At 49.5% G+C, this 19246-nt stretch overlaps 1 protein-coding gene across 5 annotated transcripts in view; it reads left to right on the forward strand.

The window, feature by feature from the left end:
• The window catches only part of SLC6A13 (solute carrier family 6 member 13), a 35537-nt gene extending 16632 nt beyond the window's left edge, over positions 1-18905 (forward strand). For 2 of the 5 annotated variants that reach the window (XM_013947831.2, XM_067307336.1), the window contains 9 exons: positions 897-1031; positions 9625-9728; positions 12628-12752; positions 13374-13486; positions 14134-14271; positions 15695-15797; positions 16458-16558; positions 17020-17190; positions 18386-18905. In XM_013947831.2, coding sequence (XP_013803285.2) covers positions 897-1031; positions 9625-9728; positions 12628-12752; positions 13374-13486; positions 14134-14271; positions 15695-15797; positions 16458-16558; positions 17020-17190; positions 18386-18505 — 1110 coding nt within the window. In that variant the 3' untranslated portion in view covers positions 18506-18905. Of the gene's footprint in view, positions 1-896; positions 1032-9624; positions 9729-12627; positions 12753-13373; positions 13487-14133; positions 14272-15694; positions 15798-16457; positions 16559-17019; positions 17191-18252; positions 18360-18385 lie in introns of those variants that run through there. The other 3 variants (XM_067307346.1, XM_067307354.1, XM_067307359.1) reach the window with 3 other exon arrangements.
• The last annotated feature ends 341 nt before the right edge of the window (positions 18906-19246 follow it).

Below are 19246 nucleotides of genomic sequence, written 5' to 3' on the forward strand. Positions count from 1 at the left end.
CCTGAAAGAACCCCAGTAATCCCCAAATTGAAGGTTATATTTACCAGACATGGAATCCCTGGAAGGATTAGCTGATACTGGCCCACAGCATTCCTCAAAGGAATGCAACTACTTTGCTAGAGCAAGGGATTTCAAACATATCCGAGTAAGTCTCTGTTATCCATGGGGCCAGCGGAGTAAAAAGCAAGAGGACACAGGTTAAAAGCTGTGTTTGAGTCTGAGTCCTTGGTGACAAGTCTGAGATGTGCTGTCCTGCTCTTCATGAAACGCCTTCGTTGTGTATTTCCTTGAATGTGGGTCAGTCAGGCAGCGGCTGTGAGTCATTTAAGTGGAGTAGGCACAAGCCAGTTGCCAGTCCTGAATAGGGATGCATCAATATTGTCTCTCATGGTCCTTTGATAGCAGTAATGTTTCAGGGTCTATCACTTATCTGTATGCTCCTTCACTCTTTCCAGTAAATCCTAGGGAGAAAAGACTTTTGGTGTGTGACTCAGGTCTCTGCTTGGGGTAAGGATGTGCAGATGGACACAGGGGGCAGATTGTTAGCTGATGCAAATAGATGTCACCCTGCTGAATTCAGTGGAGCTACTCTGACTTGAACCTGGCTTGTGGTCTGGATTGCTGCTAGGACTAGGAAGTTTTTCTCTTGCTCCAGATGTGCCATGGCATGTTATGAGTTTCCTGGGTGCATGCAAAAGGGAGTTTCTTTCTACTGTAGACTAAAGCAAGGTGCTGAGCAAGGCAGCCTGATCAATTCCTTGCCACTGCTCAGCTGCCTGTCTCCCTTAGGCCCTCTTCTCACTTCCTCCTGGGGGATGGTGCTCTGCTCCTGGCTGGCGCTCTGGGCTCTCACCCCTGCTGTTTGCTCACATGTGCTCCCTTTGTCCTTCTCCCAGGTGGTGTATTTCACGGCCACGTTCCCATATCTCATGCTGGTAGTTCTGCTGATCAGGGGAGTCTCCCTGCCGGGGGCATCCCAGGGAATCCTGTTTTACCTTTATCCAGACCTCAGTCGCCTCAGGGACCCCCAGGTAAGGCAGAGGAGGGACTGTGAATGGCTGAGCTGTGCTTGGATGGATGCAGGTGACTTTCCTCTTTTCTCCCTTTTTCTTTTCTCATTTTTTTTCTTCTTCTTTCTTCCTTCTATCTCTCCTCTTCTCTCCTCTCTGTGGACATTGATATTCGGGCTTTGATATTCATGTGTATTCTGGTGGTCCCAATGCTGACTTGCCCTCAGCTGTCATCAATGTCATTACTATATTTTCTGTTCCGAGTTGGTCTGAATTGTCTGGGGATATTGGCTGATGTGGCAGAAGCTGTCAGTAGGGCTTTAAACCTTGCAGCTACAGAGTGACACCAGCCATCACCCCTGTTTCTTGGGAGACTCCTTTGCCTTTGCAGTGGTGCTGCAGAGCAGGATGCTCTGCCAGGCATGATCCATGAGGCACAGCTCTGTGCTGTTGTGGCATCACGCTGGGATGAGCCCTCTCCTCTCTGCATGCTCTGGCTTCCTTGGGAGTGCACCTGGGTTTGTGGATGGGGATGGAGCAGGGGCATGCGTCAGATGGCTTCCCTGCTTGGCTTGCAGGGGATGAGTGTAGCACAGCTGGGGGCACCCTTCCTTCACTGTGGATGCACTGCAGCGAGATCCCAGCCCTCTCTGGGCCAGGCCAGGGTGTGCAGAGCTCCCAGAGACCTACAGACGCTAGTTTCAATTTTTGTAGTCTCTAGTTCAAATTTTCTGGAAGAGCTGCTGCTGTTGGAGCCTGGGAGAGCGCCATGGTCCCTCCTACCGCTTTTCCAGAAGGAGGAAGGTGGCTCTGTATGCTGCTGGCTCCATTCTCCAATACCATGCTGCGCCTCCCTTTCCCTCGTTAGAAATTCCTGCCCGTTTGACTGGAGGTTTGGTGCCTGACTGCCACTTTTAATCTCTTCAGGACAAGTTATTCCACGTTAAATCCTGGCTCCAGCTGAGCTGCTGTACCAGCCTTTGTGTGAAGGTGTTTCCAAAGGAGATTAAAGGGTGCCTGCTTGGAAAATAGGCCAGCAAAACCCTTCATAACCCCGTTAACCCTTTCTGCTCCAGCCCCTGACTTGCCTTTGTTGTTAATTTTGCAAATAGGGGCATGAAGGCTGAGGGAGGAGCGGCTCCAGCTGAACCTGCCCTCTCTGATACAATGAGAATTGAATCCTTGCAGATGCAAGGTACAAGCATCTCATGGGCTGTGTGGGATTCCCAGTTCTTGCTTGTGCCACTGCTTTGGTATGGTTTTGTGCAAATTGGTTTGACTTAAGACTTCCAATCTGAGGACCTAAACATGAGTTTCCGGTTTCCAAGTAAAGGCAGTCTGTTTTTTGTCATGTAAAGTACTCAAAGTTCCTGCTCAGCTTTCTGGAAATCAGTCTTTGGTCAACTATGTGCCTGAGTAGTGACTGAAAAGCCTAATTTTACAATGTCAGCTTCTTTCTTGCTCTCTTTGTTTGCATGTAAATGGAGGTGGATAGGATTGTTGCTCTCCTTGTGAAGGTACCACAAGGCTTGGAAGGGTTTTTCAAAAACATCTAAGAGAGTGAGGACAGGTCTATGTTTGCAATGTTTGTTGCTCTGTTCATGTTGATTAGGTATGACTTCCGAAATGAAATGCTATTTTGGAATGGTGTTGATTTGGTTATTAAAAGAAGTCCTGTTGTTACTGTGGCTATGTTTCTCAGGGGAATGAATTAAACTACTTCAGGCATAGCATGGTTTTGCTGATACTAGTTCTGTCCTCATTAGATCTGTCCTGGCAAACTTTCCCAAATAAAGCCTGGGCTTTAGGAGCACAACTTTCTTCCAGCCTGGAAAATGCTAATGTGTTGGTGGAAGTGCAGGATAACCCTTCAGAGCAAGAGGATCTCTTATCATCGAGTTGGGGAGGAAAATTTGTTTCCCCCTACCTGGCAGACCAAGGAATTCATCATTCTCTGATGAATGCTTCTCTTTTGCAGGAGAAAAGCAGGAGTCAGTAGATGCAGTTGCTTTCCTACATTGTGATTTAACCAGTCTATTGAATAGGGTAAATGGGCTCGAGGTTTCTCTTGAATTCTTTAAGGTTCTCCCATGAGAGTGAAGGGAAGGGAAGGGTTAGTGCCTCAAGTCTGACCTGTGCACGACTGTGCCCCCGCTTTCTGTACAAGGACAGCATGACTCCTGCTAGCCGATCAGGGGCCAAGTCGCTTATAATTGGTTTGTGTTCACAGTACGGCGATCCGTAATTGTTTACCTGCAATCCAGTGCTACCTGGAAAAATGCAAGACTCTTTAGTGCCTGGGAAAGCATTCTGGAAATTAAAAAATACCCTCTCCAATCTGAGCCTTATGATAAGTAGCCTCAAGGGGAGTTTTAAATGAAGGGCAAACAATAGACAAGGTGACAAAAAGATAACTGGCTAAAAGTATATGAAAACCTACAAGAAAAGAGGAGATGAATTATTTAGCAGATACTACCAAGGGAGATGTGGCTGAGATATGATTAAGTATCAGAGTATCAGACTAGTATGTGGAAGTCATTGCTTTTCACCTGCTGAGTGACCTTGGACAGAACCTTGAAATTCTGTGGTTTGCCTTATAAAAGAGCTTAGACTAGCTGATTGATGATAGTGTCTTCTGGCCATAAAGTCTACAGATTCCCTAAATATTCCTGCACCTTTGTTTCCCCACTCTATAAAATGCTCAGAATTAAAATGTTAAATACAATGCATTTGATATATAAGTAGATCAGAGTATACGTGGAGCTATTGAACAAAGAATTTTGAATAAAAAAGTCTCATTTTGCTCAAACAGGTAAAGGTAAAAAACACTGAACAGATAATTTATTTTGAACTATATTTCCACCCTTCTCAATTGCATTTTCTGTACACCACAAGGTTACTACATTTTTCATAGTGTGGCTCATGTTTTAACAGCAAGCGGGTCTTAGGGTTGTTCACCATTTCTTCTTTTGATCATTCCGCCCTTCATAATAACTTTGTGGCGATTTTATCAACTGCTTATTTCAGTAGATAATGCTGGGGATTTACTGATGTGATTAAGGATAGATATGCAGTGTGATCCAGTAGCAGGAAGCTGAAATAAGAGGAATTCAGATTAGAGATAAGACTTAAGGGTGGGAAATGTGTCTTTAGAACAACTTTTCTCAGGCGCTGGCAGGCTCTCCATCACTTGACACTTTTATACCAAGACCAGACACATTTTTAATGGACATTCTGAGAGAGAACTGATGAGCTCGGTGCAGAAAGTGCCGGCTGGGGCTTTGGGTTTGCGCTAAAGAGAAGAAATATAATAGTCTCTTTTCACACTGGTGTCAGTCCAGGGATTCTAGCTACATTTTATTAGATTTAGTGGGTGAAAATGAAAGAGAAGTAAAATTCAGCACCCTCTGAGTCTATCCCTTTCTGGAAAAAGAAGAAACGTTTCTCAGAACGTGCTCAAAACCTCCCACTCTTGTTTTGCTCCAGAAATTTCCAGAAAGCCCACCATCTTGTTGTATGTGCTTGCACTTTATCCAGTGAGCCTTAGATGGTCTTTTTGTAAAGAAACTACTTTCTGTAAAAAAACCCTGCTTTATGTGTAGTCCAGCGATGCTGAAAGGCCCCCCCAGGCAGGGGCCGGGCCCCTGGTCACGGGCACAGGGAGGAGACGAGGGTGCCTGACCCGAAGAGGCCTGTCGCATGGTCTGCAGCCCAACTTTGCAGCCACCCCCCGCCCCCATAAGCAGTCGCTGCCGTCACGCAGGACGCCTAACCCTGCACGACGGCACCGTGCCGTGATGCCTACGCTTGCCGTGCGCGACTAACGCAGCTGAACATCACCTTCACCCAACCTCTGCTTCTCGCTCGCTCTCTTTCAAATATGCACTGCTTGTAAAATTTCTCTTTTCCTTTTTTTTTTTTTTTTTTTGGGGGGGGGGGTTTGCCTGTTTCCTAGTGGTTGAGCAGCATTTGCCCCTGGTGGACCCCGCAGACTCCTCCTTCCCCATGGATGGGGCAGAAAGGGAGGGCAAGGGCTCGCAGTGCCCCCGGGGAGCAGTCAGGGAGGGAGGTGTTTGGGGAGCGGCTCGTGGTTCATGCTGGTGCAACCCTCGCTGCTGCGGCCGCGTCACGACCGGCCCCTCGGTCTGCCACTGGGAGGGCAGCGAGGCGTTTGCGTCTTCCAGGGCCGTGACCTGCTTGGTTAAACAAGGGCCCCGTGCCCACGCTGGGGAAGGGGTCAGAGTCCCCAAACCACCCCCGGGCTGGAGCCTCTCCTGCTGCTGCTCTGCTGCCAGCAGGTGCTGAGGCTTCCCAGCAAGCGGTGAGGCTGGCTGTGGGCCTGCTAAATATTATTTTGTTCCCCTTATTTATTTTTTTCCCAGCTTGACCCCGCGCGGCCCCGCGCGCTGTGTCTCCGAAGGCGAGCGCATGTTTGTTTTTGGGCCGGAGGACGGGCGAGCGGGGAGAGGGCCGGCCCGTGTGGGGTCCTGGGGGTGGGCGGCCGGCCGGCGCAGAGGCACCCACGCGCTCCTGCCGGGGCGGCCCCAGGGCTGGTGCGGCTCCTCCGCGCATGGGGCAAACGCAGCTGTGTTTACCTTGGTGGCCTTCCTCCTCCTCGCCAGCGTTTGTTTTCTCGCGGCAGCATCTGAAGGCGCGCTGGCGGCGGGAGAGCTCTCCCGGGGGTAAAGAGTCACCGCGGGTCAGCTGAGGTCCCTCAGCTAAATTTAACCGGGACCGTTCCCCCGGCTGAGGTCACCGCACAGAGGAGCATGCCGTCGTTGTGCCCGCACGTGCAGCGGGGTGGGATGAGGGGAAGGAGGTAGCTGGTGGACCTGGCAGAGCCCTTGGAGGAAGCGCTCCCTGAATCGCGGCTGAAGACTTGACCTGGGCAGCTGTTGCTCTGTGCTTTGCAATACACCAAGCGTGACCTGCTGCGGAGCATTTACCTGCTTGGTGCTGTATCATCTCCGCTTGCTGATGGGGACAGTTCAACACTTCCCAGCATGACACCTTTATGTGATATATGACATACCTTGGGGTTCAATAACATTTTGCTCTAAAATGGTCTTTACTATTATTTGTAAGTGCTTTGAGATCTTCCGAAGGAAGGATCTGTTTTGGTGCAGGGGGTTATTAAATTCCAGTACATGTAGTAAAGCAAATATTGCTGAGAAAATTAAGGGGGGAAGGAAAATGTCCTCTTGTAGGCCATAACCATCTTGGATAACTGCAGCTCAGGTATGAAAGCTTTGGTTAAAACAGAGTAGGAGGTTATTACAAACTGGAGCAAACAACACATTCAAGGAAATTGAATTATGAATTAAATAAACTGGATGGCCTAGAAAACTGCAGACAACAATCAAATCAAAATACCCAGGCTGCCAATGTGCTGGTGAAATCTGAACAACAGAATAAACTTTACCAGTCTCTTTGGGAACAGCGGTCAGAGAACAGCAGCACACTCTTATCTGCAGGGGAAACCAAGTCCTCCATTACCGTTATCAGGCCCTTTTAAACAGAGTGGAAATATTAAAATAATGAGAGGCTGTTGATCAACAGCGCAGGAGGAAAAGGGGGACCTTGGACTGAAAAAAACATTTTTCTTGAGTCACTGTTACAGAGAGAAATGAGCATAGGCATTTTGGAGAGGGAAGATTGCTTTTTTCTGAACTGATTGGTAGTGGTCAGTGCAGCCCCCTGTGAAATGCTGCAGAGCTGCATGGAAAGCGGTGCTCCTTGTGAGGGATGGATCCTGGACAAGAGAGTGGCTGAGGTCCCTTCCAGCCTGCCTGATCCTACCATCCTGTGACTTGCTGCTTGTGCTTGGCTCTGTCACAAATGAGAGAAGATCAGGAGTGCCCCAGCATCAGGCTTGTCGGAGTCCAACAACCCCCAGAGCAATTTGGGAACTGCCAGGGGGCTGGGAAAGACAGAAGGGTGGCATTGTCTTTGACCCAAGAGCTGCAGTAGCCTTTTAAAATGGGAAACAAAAATGCATACAGCCTGAGCTGGTGCTCGCAGTCATGCTGACTGAGTGGGACCATAAGCTCTGGAAGCCAAGTGTAGCTTTATTTGCACAGGTTCAGCCACAGGCTGCCTTGCTTCAAATGGGAACATGTGCTAACGCAAGTCCTGCATTCCCATAACACATCCCTTTGAGTTGGGTTGCCCACTCAGCCCGTACGTGCTCCACAGGTGGTATGTTGAGTAGGAACAGGCAGCTGGGTTGGGGAGCATGCAGACCACCTGCTGACCTCTGCTATACTGTCAAGGGCATTGCTGGGTTTTAGGAATGAGCCGCTTTATGAGTCATCGAGCTAATGAAGCCTCATGTCTTGATATTTGGCTTCTACCATGTCTAGCAAAGCACCAGTTCTTTTCCTGCCCTTGGGATATTTCTCATGTCTCTTACTTGCGTGATTTATCTGATATTTAGTGATGGTTGACTGTTCCTCCCTGTAGCTTTTGTCTCAGCTGGAATGCTGAGTTTCTGTCTTTCGCCTGTTTCCTGGCTATCATGAAATTCTTAGGTAGCTGATATCTTTGAGGTTTCTACCCACTGTTAAATCTGGTTGAAACTGGTCAACAGGGTCCAAAGTTGTGGCAAAGGTGGGCAGGCAGTTTGACTTCATAAATCTTGTTATCTCAACAAATTGAACTAAAAAGGCTCCAAAAACCATGGGTTGGTGGGATTCAAGCTAGAATTTGATGAAAAAACAGAGCTTTAATAATGAATAGCAAAACAAAACAGAAACCTAATGAAACCTTCCACCTTGACTTATCAAACGATGCTTAAATTGCTGATGCAAAGGTGTTAGCTGGTCCTGCTGACCTGAAAGCCTTGCTTTGCCCTAAAAGCAGCTAAAAAGTGAAGGCTATAATCTGGCTTCCTACAAGCACAGAGTTTCTTTAGCAGTCAGTTCCAAAAGGGCTTTGATCTTTCCAATCTTTTTGAAATAGAAAAATTAACTAACATCTTGCTCTCCAAACCTCCCTTCCCCCTCCGGTCCTCCAAAAAACTAAAATGCAGCGAGGTCAATTATTTTTTTTAATTTCCCAATGCCCAGAATTACCTGTTCCAGTCCAGCCTCATCATCTGTTTCTTCCCATTTTACATATCAAAGATTTGATCTCACTCCCTGTGGAATAGTGAGCAGTCTTTCCATTGACTGAAAAGAAGGTGGGCCTGAACATCAGCTGAGTTGCTCTCAAGACAGTCAGTGAAAGCAACTTCACCAAAGTTAGCCCTAACAATGTTTAGGGGCTTTGCCTTCACTCCTTGCAGATTGTGCTGGTGTATCTTGCCAGTAGAGCTGTGGGTAGGGAGAGAATTTGTTCTGTGCAGCTGTTTCTTGAGCTAAAACAGAATTTTGAGCTAAACAAGAGGTTTAACATCTCTTCAGAATGCCCATCAACCTAGGAGCAAGAACAGAAAAAAAATAAACAAAACCAGTGATGGTGATTGAATCACATAAATGCTGAAGGACACCGTAGTCCATAGACACTGCTGGGACACTTTCCATTGATTTCCATTTGCCTCAGGTGGGATCTTGGTGCTGGGGAAGACTCATTGACACTATTACTTGTGGGGAAAAAGGGTATGAACTGAGATGCCTTAGCCAGATGCAAACTCTTCTCATTGAAAATTTCCCAGTGATACTTTTCTTACGCTTTTCTTTCCTGACTAGCTTCCCTTTTATCTCTAGAAGGTGGCTGCATGTCAGCGTTGGTTGAATGATTGTCTTATCCACAGTTTTAAATCCCCTGGGGAGCCCTAGGGAAAAAGATGTTATACAATAGAGGATTTAATTAATCATCTTTGTCATTGTTTCTTTCCTCACTGTTAATTCCTCCTTTTGCTGTTCTCTGCAGAAGACAGTGCCTGTGTTTGCATTGGTGACTACACACAAGCTAGGCTTTCAGATCAAATTTGGCATTGACAAATGTCGGCCTCAGAGCACTGGCACGTGATCTTGACAGCGAGAGTGGAGTTCAAAGGGGCCTTGTGGGACTAACATCATTCTTGTATTTTCTTTTAGGAGTTGTCCTTTACAACCAACTCAGTTATTTCTAACATTTCCCTCCTCCGCAGTTAATTTGTTTCAAGTTTTGGAACCTTTAAAATCAGGTCTTGGAGCCAAAGGCCACCATCAGGAGCTGTGCCACCTGGTGGGGGATCAGGCCTGCCCAAATAAAATCCCACCTCTCATCTGCCAGCAGAGGACTCCTTCAGTTCCCATGGAAAGAGTTCATCTGGTCTCTGTTACTGCTGTGAGGCTCTGGAGAGTCACAGAGTACTGTAGATTTGATCAAGGAAGAAAAAGATAATGATGAAAAGTTATACATGTTGTGGATTTGCAAGGTTCTTGGTGCATCTCTGCCCTTGGCGCTCTTACTACCCTAGGGTGCTTTGTTGAGGACTGTAATTCCTGGCACTGTATAATCTAGTCCTAGCAAAGACTTATCTAAATATTGGGTTTTGTTTGCCTCCTGAGCACTGACCTTTCTGCTGGTTACATCAGCCCCTAGGTCTCTGCCTCTTCACATTGGTGTACTGTCTGCACTCTGTGCTGGCTTTCTCTTCTTCTTACATGTATTTGCATCTCCCTTGCAGGTCTGGATGGATGCAGGCACTCAGATCTTCTTCTCATATGCAATATGTCTGGGATGCCTGACAGCTCTGGGTAGCTACAACAAATACCATAACAACTGCTACAGGTAACTGGAATGTAGCTCTGCTGTCTAGAGCCTTCCCTTCCCTGAACATCAGTGCAAATTGGCTGGTCAACTGCTGGAGGCAACTGGCCATTTGAGGTGCCTTGTTTTCCCTTTCTATTCAAGGCATAAGAAAACTCTCCCCAGATGTTTTCTCTGAAGCTTTTTTCTGTTGCCATGTTGCCCAAATCCAACTCTCTCTGCTATATACCCAAGGGGAGTGCAAGAAACTTTCTGGCCATGTCATGAATGATAAATTCCCTCTTCCACCCTAGCTGACAGCCAGCAAACTCAGATCCCTCTTCACCAGTTTTGTGATCCCAGTCCACACCACAATCTCCCCTTATTAAAAAGGTGCACAAGTAGCTGTAGAGGAAGCAGAGCTTTAAGAGCTAATGGCTCTAGACTGAAATCCTTTCACTTTGTAATTTATCATTCCTCCTATTAGTTCAGACCTAGTGTCTCACACAGTCATTGGTGTTCTTTTTTCCTATGTGCTGTCTCTGGCACATGTAAACCTGCAAATATGACCCCTGCCTCTTGTGCACTCTTCCCATGCGGGACTGCCCTTTGAGCAAAGATTGACCATGCTACCAGATTGGAACAGGCTATTGAGTTGAAGTGGTCAGGTGAAAGCAAACTCGTTTCACTGCAGATATGGCCAGCAGCTGGAGCGGTGTAAGTGAAAAAGCCCAATAAAACTACCTGCCTCTCTTCCCACCATTCCTTTGCTGGCCTTACTGCTCTTGGCCCTGGATTCCCCTGCCTTTTAAATTCTAATTTGTTGTCATTACTGTGGAAGGTCCAGGCAGACTATCAGGCTACATGGTCCTTTTGTCTTTATCTATCTCTCTTTACCTTAGAAATTCACTCCTGCTATAGGATGCTTCTTCAACAGAGGCTGGGCTGAAACCACTCTTCCTTTTCATATCCTTTCTCCCAAATACTTTTTTGAGAGAAAGAACTGTGGCAATGGAAGTGATAACAGATCTGGCTCTGACCTGCTGCATGCCTTTGGGCACTAACCCTCTGCCTCTCCAGTCTGGATGTGTAACATGGAGATGACAACATGGGCTGCCTAGCACCAACTTTGTAAAAAGCTTCCATAACTTCAGCTGGGAGATGCTATAGAAAGGAAGGAGATGTCTGCTTGCACACAAACTTTCTGCTATTCGGCTATGCTAGGGAATTTGTTTCTTGTTTCAGTGTCACACCTCCAACCATCCTGTTCCCCAGGTACAGACCCAGTTCTAATGAGTCAGTCCTATATTCTGCAACTTCAGTCTGAGCAGGAAGACAGGGCCATTTTTTAACAGGACAGAAGGGTAACAGTGTGGTGCTCCACTGAGTTGCAAAAGGCTAGATGTAGCCGTCGGTGACCTGGGGAAAGAAAGGGATGTGGGGAGGAGGGACTGTTGTTCATGTGGCAGTAGTCTGAGATGGCACTAAATGGCTTGGACTATTTCCCCTCTTCCAGAACAGTAAGGAGAATCACTTGGGCTCAGAGCCCTCCCTTTCTGGTGAAAAGCTGGGGACCACTCTTTGGCCGTTCCCCATGTTACCCTCCACCATGACATCCTTTTCCCACCCCCCAGGTGACTTGAGGGCACCTCCCAGCCCATGCCTCTCCCAGAAAGGTTTAACCTTTCATAAATTCATCTGGGGAAAGAGGGAGAAACACCAGGAAGGAAGAGGAACTATCTGAGGTAAATGGGAGCTTGTATAAACTGGCTGAGAATATAATTTGGGTGAAGAGTAGGTGGTTTCTGGCAGTTGGATAAATGAGTTTCTGGTGCGGGCTTTCAGTTGGATTAGCTAAGCCTGGCAGAGCATGATCCTCTGCATCGGCAGGGTGGTTCACTCTGGAGATCTCTTTCAGCCTCTCATGCCTTAGTAACCAAATGAAAAGGTAGAGCAAGGATGTTAGGTACAGTCCTGGCAAAGCAAAGTGCTGTGTTTTGGAAGGAATAACCTGAACTATTTGCAGAGTCTGGAGGCTCTGCATTAACTGTAGTCTCTTTCCAGAAATGGTTGCAGACAGTGAATAGATCTAGTTAATGTACAGGGAGGAGCATGAAGCCAAAAAAATGCTAGATACCTAAAGAGGGATGCAGAAAATCACACTGGATTTACACAGTAGCATTTAATGAAGTCAAAGTGGGCCTTTAAATGCCGGAAGCGTGTGTTCAGTTTGGTTCAGAATCTCTTGGAAAGATGCTGCAAATGTTGTTGTCCCTAGGATTGTAGCCATGAGAGGCTTGGGAGACTGGTGTGTGAAAAGGAATCAGACAGATAAGAGAGATTTAGTTTAAAGAGTAGATGGATAAGAATGAGGTGAAACAGAGACAAAAATGGATAGATCAGAGAAAATAAATCGGATGTCTCCGTTAATTTTTTTCTCATAGTGTGAGAACCAGGAGACGTCTAGTAGTGCTGGGAGCCAAAAATTTATAACATTTGAAAAATCTTTTAAGGAAAAAAACACCTCTTGGCCAAAAATAATCTCTGGTACTCTCTGCCACAGGATATCAGAGGAACCAGGAAAAAGAGAAAGAGGGAAAAAAGATCAAACATTTAGATGGGTAGCTGGTCTGTCTCACAAGCAGCAGCTTCAATACAAAAAAAAAAAAAAAAAAAGCACCTTACACTGTTGTTTGCAGAGGCTTTCCCTGGGGGGCTCCTGCTTGCCCACTTTGGGCCCATCCTTCTGCAACACCCAGTGCCGAGCAGATGCTCAGGACAGGGGGAGCTTTGCCACTCCTGTGGGGCGGCCAGGAGCAAGGCCCGCTGAAGGCACAGTGCTGGGGTGGCAGAGCAGGGTGCAGCCGGCACGGCTGTCTGGCTTGGGGTTGCACCTTGTCTTCTGGTCCCCTCAGGTGATGTTGCACCTTCTCTTCCCCAGGGATTGCGTGGCTCTCTGCTTCCTCAACAGCGGCACCAGCTTTGTGGCTGGCTTTGCTATCTTCTCCATCCTGGGCTTCATGGCGGGGGAGCAGGGCGTGCCCATCGCTGAGGTGGCTGAGTCAGGTGAGTGAGGGCCACGGGGGAACGGGCATGTCCGCAGGGTACCCTGCGATGCGCCCTCGGGGTAATCTACCCTGAGGTGATGGGCGTTGCAGCTGCAGACTCCTTTCCATGGGCAGCTCCGCTCCTTGCCTCTGAGAAGCAGAGAGAAACGAGTGCCAGCTATGAGATGTATACAAGTATAGCACTTGCTTCTCTCTTGGCTGGCAGGGTGACGGGCCTGAAAGACTTGTGTCCTGGCTTGCTTTGTGCTCCCTGGGACTCGGAGGCTTGCTCCTGCTCCCAGCCCTCACGGCAGCCGTGCAGCCATTGCTTGCTGTGCTTCCTTTCCCTTCCTCCCAGCTGGCCCTGCTGTGCTTCTTCCAGCCCCTTGACCCTGGTCAAGGAGCCTGGGCCTCCTGGACAGTGGCTGGATGTAACTGGAGCCAAAGGCTGTGTGGGCTGTGCCTTGCACCAGGGAGCTGCCCCACGTGGCTCTGGGCACACAGGTCTCGCGCTGCATGCCAGCCCTGCTGTGCTGGTGCTGGCAGCGATGCTTCCCCATCACTGGGGTGGGATGCAAAGCATCCAGGAGCTTCCAGATCTGCTGTCCACTGCCTGCTTTAAATGCCCTTCTCCTCTCAGGACCTGGCCTGGCATTCATCGCCTACCCTCGGGCTGTCGTCATGTTGCCCTTCTCCCCGCTCTGGGCCTGCTTCTTCTTCCTGATGGTTGTTTTGCTGGGACTGGACAGCCAGGTAAAGGCATAGGGGGTTTTCCTGCAGGACAAAAAGCATCATCCCTTCAAGCTGGATGCAAATGGATTCTGCCTGGCTGATGGAGAAGGCATGGGGGAGTCTGGGGAGCCAAGTCCTTGGTGGCAGCTTTCTCTGCTGAGAGCACAGCACAGTGCCCAGGCAGCTACAGAGGGCTGACAGCCAGAGGCTGGAGGGGGAGGCACGAGGCTTGGAGCACTTGGTAAGGGGTGAGGTGACTTCTAGGCTGGGCACAGGTCTTTCTACAAAGGGCAGTGATGTGCAGAGACAATAACTGAGGTCCTGGAAGCAGTGTAACTACCTCAACGTGGCCTTGCACTGAGCCAATTATGAGGACTAGTCTCCACACAGGTAGTTAGCCCCAGGCGGCGCACTGTGCTCAGTCAGGCAGCAGTGATGCTTCCAGGCCTTAAGCTAGTCTCTACATGGCAGCGCGCAGGTCCAGCCACGCTCTTTGGATGTGGCCTGGACATGTCCTGAGAACAGCAGCAGCGGTTATGGCTGAGATCAGTTTTGATGGTTCCTCCTGGCTGAGGGGAGCCTGCCCTGAGAGTGAAAGGCTGGACTGAAGGCTGGGGCATTAGCCCAGCGGAATGGGCTGACAGAGGTGGGAACTCTGCTCTTTGCAGTTTGTGTGCGTGGAGAGCCTCGTCACAGCTCTTGTCGACATGTACCCCACCATCTTCCGCAAGAAGAACCGCCGGGAAACCCTCATCTTGCTGGTGTCCGTCCTTTCCTATCTAGTTGGACTGGTGATGCTCACGGAGGTATTTTGGGCTGGGAGGAGAATGAGGAGTCTGGCCCTGTGTCCTCCTCCAAGCACCTGTGGGGCACTCAGTGGGTCTGAATACCCCGCTGGTGGGGGGGAGGGGAGGGGACAGTGGGTGGATGGGCTGAGGGTGCTGGGGGTCTGGGCTAGTTGGTGAGCCAGCTGGCTTGCATGGTGCCTGGTGGGAGAGAGCCAGGGAGGCTGTGAGCAGTGGACCTGGGCAGCCCAGGAGGTGGCAGTCCTCTCTCCCTGTTCAGCATTGCCCCAGTATTGCTGCATGATGCTGGTGGCTCTTTGCTGCTGGATAAGGTTTGGACACAAGCGTCTGGCCACCACATGGCATTAAAGAGTCCAAGGAGTATTTTGGAAAAGTGGATACTGTGTAGCTGTGAGCTGTGCCAGCACAAATCATTTCCTTTCCAGATGGCATTTGAATTTTTCCCTTCCAGTCCTGACCCCCTGTGCTATTTATATGTGCTAACACATCTCTGACACCTCTCCTGCCTAGAATGGTAATTAGAGCTCCAGGCAGGTGATGTTGTGGTTCAGATTTATCTTTAAAGCCAGCCAAAGCTTTACAGCTGTAGCCTGTTGCATCGTTGGGGGAGCACCTTTGTCCTTCTCTTTCCTACTGGATGGAGCTGCATGAAAGCCAGGTATCAGGAAAGTTGATGGGTCTGAGTGTCCATTACACTGATTTCCTATATAGTCCCCTCTTTGTGAATTGTGATTAATTGCCTGGAGTTAACTGTTCTAGTTTAAAATCTTTGACTCCTTCTAGGAGTGGGAGGGGTTGATGGTGCCATGATGCTTTTTCCTGTTTCCATCTTCTGGGTCCATTTGGGCCTGATATTGAAAAAGCGGCCTTTGGTGTTGCATCTACAGCTTTGTGCCTGGACTTAACCATGGACCTCTTTTGTAGACTGGCTTGCAGTATTGGGCAGTGAAACATCCACTACTAGCCTGGGAGCGCACAGGAATAGGTGCTTGCAAAATTGCATGCACATCTATTTCCCTGTGCAAATTAGAAGGCTGAATTTAATCAGGTGCACTGTGTCTCTTTAAGGAAGTTTCCACCCTCACTTCCCACTACAAGACTTGCTTTTTTTTGTCCTGTCCTGAAATAGCCCCAAGATCTCTGATGGTGACTTCCCCTCTCTTGTCCTGCACTGGAAGGAAGAGCTGTAGAGACCCCTGAGAGCAGGGAGGTTTCTAGGGCTGCTGCTTGTCTCCATCAGGCTGTGAGCACAAGGGATGTGGCTTTTGCTGTTTCTGTTTCCCAGAGAGGGGGAAGGTGCCTCTAGCTTGGGGAAAAATTTTGAGTTTGATTCCTGCTCTGGCTGGAGCTCTTTGCCTGTCCCTGATTCCTTTCGCTTCTCTTCCTCCCCACCTTGCCTTGCTCCCCACTTGGCCCTTCCCAGGGGGGGATGTATGTCTTCCAGCTCTTTGATTACTATGCTGCCAGTGGCATGTGCCTGCTCTTTGTGGCCATCTTCGAGACCCTCTGCATCGCCTGGATCTATGGTGAGTATGAACTGGTGCAGCGGGGTCCCCAGCTCTGGTGCCTCATGTTCTTGCTTGGTTCAGCCTCAAAGTGCTCATCCATAGCTCCTCTTGGCAGTTGCTTCGCAGTGCAAGGCAGCCTGCTGAACCCTTGTTTTGGTGCCCATGGACTCAGCTGGTGGGGGCTCCCTCACAGCAATACCCTGGGGGATCTACTTGGCAGATATCCTCAGCATATTCCTACGTGTCCCTGCTTTTGAGCCCCCTCCTTACTTGGGGCTGAGCTGGCTGGGAAGTGGTTTCTCAGCCTACACGCAGAGGGCCCTGAGACCCTCTGACATTTTTGAGAGCCCTCTCCCAGCCTTGCCATTCACAAGGGATGGATAACACTTGGGCTCAGGTCCTGGCTTCAGTGACACCAGCTGAGGGGGCGGCCATGGTGACCTACTGTGCTATTCTAGGGTGAGTGGATGTTATTTCAGGATGCAGACTGAAGCTGGCCACATTCCCAGTGAGGTCCCCAACAGGGCTGCCAGGTGTCCTGAGGTTACTGCCAGGTCTTTTGGGGAGTTCCTGACCAGTGGTCAAATAGGACCCCTGCTCACCATCCTCCCCAGGACACACAGACTCTGCTGCCCTTTTTGCTTGGTAGTAATGAGGCATACTTCCCCTCTTCTGCAGGTGCCGAGCGTTTCTATGATAACATTGAAGACATGATTGGGTACCGGCCATGGCCAGTCATCAAATACTGCTGGCTTTTCATCACACCTGCAGTTTGCATGGTGAGAGCCTGCAAGAAGGGGGGGTATGGAGCTGGACTTCTGTGGGGATAGGGAGATGGGTAGAGCTGGGTGCCTCTAAGCACACATACATACATACATACAGAGATGTGTCTGTATGTAGAGAGGCTTATATGGTCTGCACTTTGGGAGCCTATTGCTCTGCATGTGTCTGTGGCCTTTGGGCCCTGGCATGGGGCAAAACAATGGGGAGCAGGGCCTGGCTCAGTGGTGACAGTGGTGTCTGCTGCTTGGGCAAGCTCCTTGCTGCCATGCCCAGTGCTGAGCATGGGGGCCATAGCAGCAAAACTGGCTTGACTAGTGTCTCCTGTGTTGCTGTCCCAGGGAGCTCTTCAATACAGTGAAACTCTATGTGGAGGTGTGGGGTTGCCAGGAAGGACCTGTTCTGGCTAATGGTGCTTATTCTCTTGGTCTTCTTCCCTTGACTTCTTCCACCCTGCCAGGCAACCTTCCTGTTTTCTCTGATCAAATACACCCCACTGACCTACAACAAGAAGTACGTGTACCCGTGGTGGGGAGACACCCTGGGGTGGCTGCTGGCCCTCTCCTCCATGGTGTGCATCCCGCTTTGGATCATCTACAAACTCTCCACCATCAAAGGCTCCCTCAAAGAGGTGAGGCTGGTGCTCTGGAATGAGGACATGAGTGTGCTGCTGTGTTGAAGTCCAGCCCTGAAGGGCAGTTGTTTGTGTGTTGCAGGTTAAGTAATAGGGAGACTAGAATTAATTGATTCAATTAATTGAGAATCCATTGCTGTAACAAACTGTTGGTTTTATTGAGTTCTGGCTGGAGGGCTACTCAGAACTGGCTGTTGCCTCTTGGTGCCACTTGGTTATTGCTTCTGCCTCTTTGCATGCACCATCAGGAGTCAGCTCCTTGAATGGTGAGGTTAAAGACGATCTCCAGTACTCCAACTCAGTTTGGAGGCTGCCCTTGGCTGACACTTGGGGACTTGCTCCAAGGAAGCTCCAGATCCCGTGAGTGTTATAGGCAGGGCCCTGGCACTGAGCCCCCCATCCCTGCTGAGCCGAAAGGATGGGGTGGAGGGAATCACTGGGAGTCTAGAGTTTGTGTTGCAGCATCAGTGGCCTGGTTCCTGCCCTGCACCCAGAGCTGCTGCAACCTATGCACTGGCTGCTGTGGATTTGCCTTGGGAGAGCGGTCACCCAGCAAAGTAGACCTTGCTCTAGACGTGCATCCTGTCCCTGCCGTGGCTTACTGGAGGGGAAGAGGAGGTTTTGCAGAAGGCCCTGATCCGCTGGGTCTCACCCATTCTCTGCCTCCTGCAAGTACTTGGGCATGTGTTGTGACAGCAATGGGGCCTTGATCCCTGCAGCCAGGGAGAGACAGGTCTGGCTACAGGATCATGCAAGGGCCATGCTGCGTGCCACAGGGCAAGCGCCCCTTGCACACTTGTTGGCCCAGCTTAAGCCAAACCTGTGTGCACAGGCTCTCCCTTTGAAGTGTGTCCTGAAGGAGAGGATGACCTAGAGGTACTTTGGCACTGACCTTCACTTGGATTGCTTTCTATCTGTGGCCAGTAATAAATGGGTGAACAAGCTTTCCCACTGTGTCTCAGATCTCTCACGTGCTCAGTGCTCATCTTGGGATTGTAGTAATTGTTTCAAAGATCTGTTTATTCTCAGACACTGAAGTGATGGCTGCCTCTATTTCAGGATACCCTGGCATTTAGGGACAGGACTTGCAGCCCTGCCTGTCTGGCTGACTGATACCAGTGACTAGAAGGGGAGGGCCCAGATCGTTTTCGTGCTTGTGAGGCGATGTTCAGTGACTGCCTTTGTCTTCCAGAGGCTCCACCAACTCACCTGCCCACTTGAGGACTTGCCTTCCAGGCCGGGCATGGGACAGCCCCTTCCCTCCACCAGAGCTGGCCTCCTAATGCTGACAGAGCTCGAATCTCACTGCTAGGACCAGTGTGACTCTCCCTCCCCCACCCCAGGATGATTTTTATACAGCCTTTACCACCTGTTGGATAATGCGAGGATTCTTCACTCACCAAGGAGAGAGGGATTTCTGAGCTGAGCTCCCTTCCTTGGAAGACTTGAAGAGCTGAGGAAAAAACTGCCATGGAAATGGCCTTCACGGGCTGTGGAGTTAGCAATGCACCTTAATCCTCTCCTTGGAGAGCACTCTAAAGAAGCAGATCAAGCACTGGTGTTCCTGAGTGTCCCTTGCCTTTTGGTGAGCGGAAAGGAAGGACTGATCCTGGAGTGGAGGGTGTCAGAGAGTCTCAGAGGTGTTGCTCCTATGTGGACTTTGGGAGCTTCTCCATTCATTCCATTAAATCCTTGTTTTTTCCCCTCTAGAACCTCTCTGTCTCAGCTTTGTCTCCCTTGCATCCCTTGCTCATGGCATGTCAGGAGGGATGTGCATTAGTGGAGCTGTGCTGGGCTCTTTTGCACTGGCAGAGAGGTATGGGAAGGTGGCCAAAGAAAAGGAGGCTTGGTTAGGGTGGAAAGGAAAATAGAGTACACTGATTAGGAGGCACCCTGTAAGCAGTAGGCCTGGAATGCTTAGGTGGAGAGTGTAATGCCACCTTCTGTTGAAGCCATTGCCAGCTCCCAGCAGAAACAGTCATGTGGCTAATGAATCACTGGGCTATTCTGGGGTCTGAGAGAAGTGTGTGGGTTTGCATTTTCTTCATGCAAG

This window comes from Apteryx mantelli, chromosome 1, assembly GCF_036417845.1.
Source record: "Apteryx mantelli isolate bAptMan1 chromosome 1, bAptMan1.hap1, whole genome shotgun sequence".
Lineage (NCBI taxonomy): Eukaryota > Metazoa > Chordata > Aves > Apterygiformes > Apterygidae > Apteryx > Apteryx mantelli.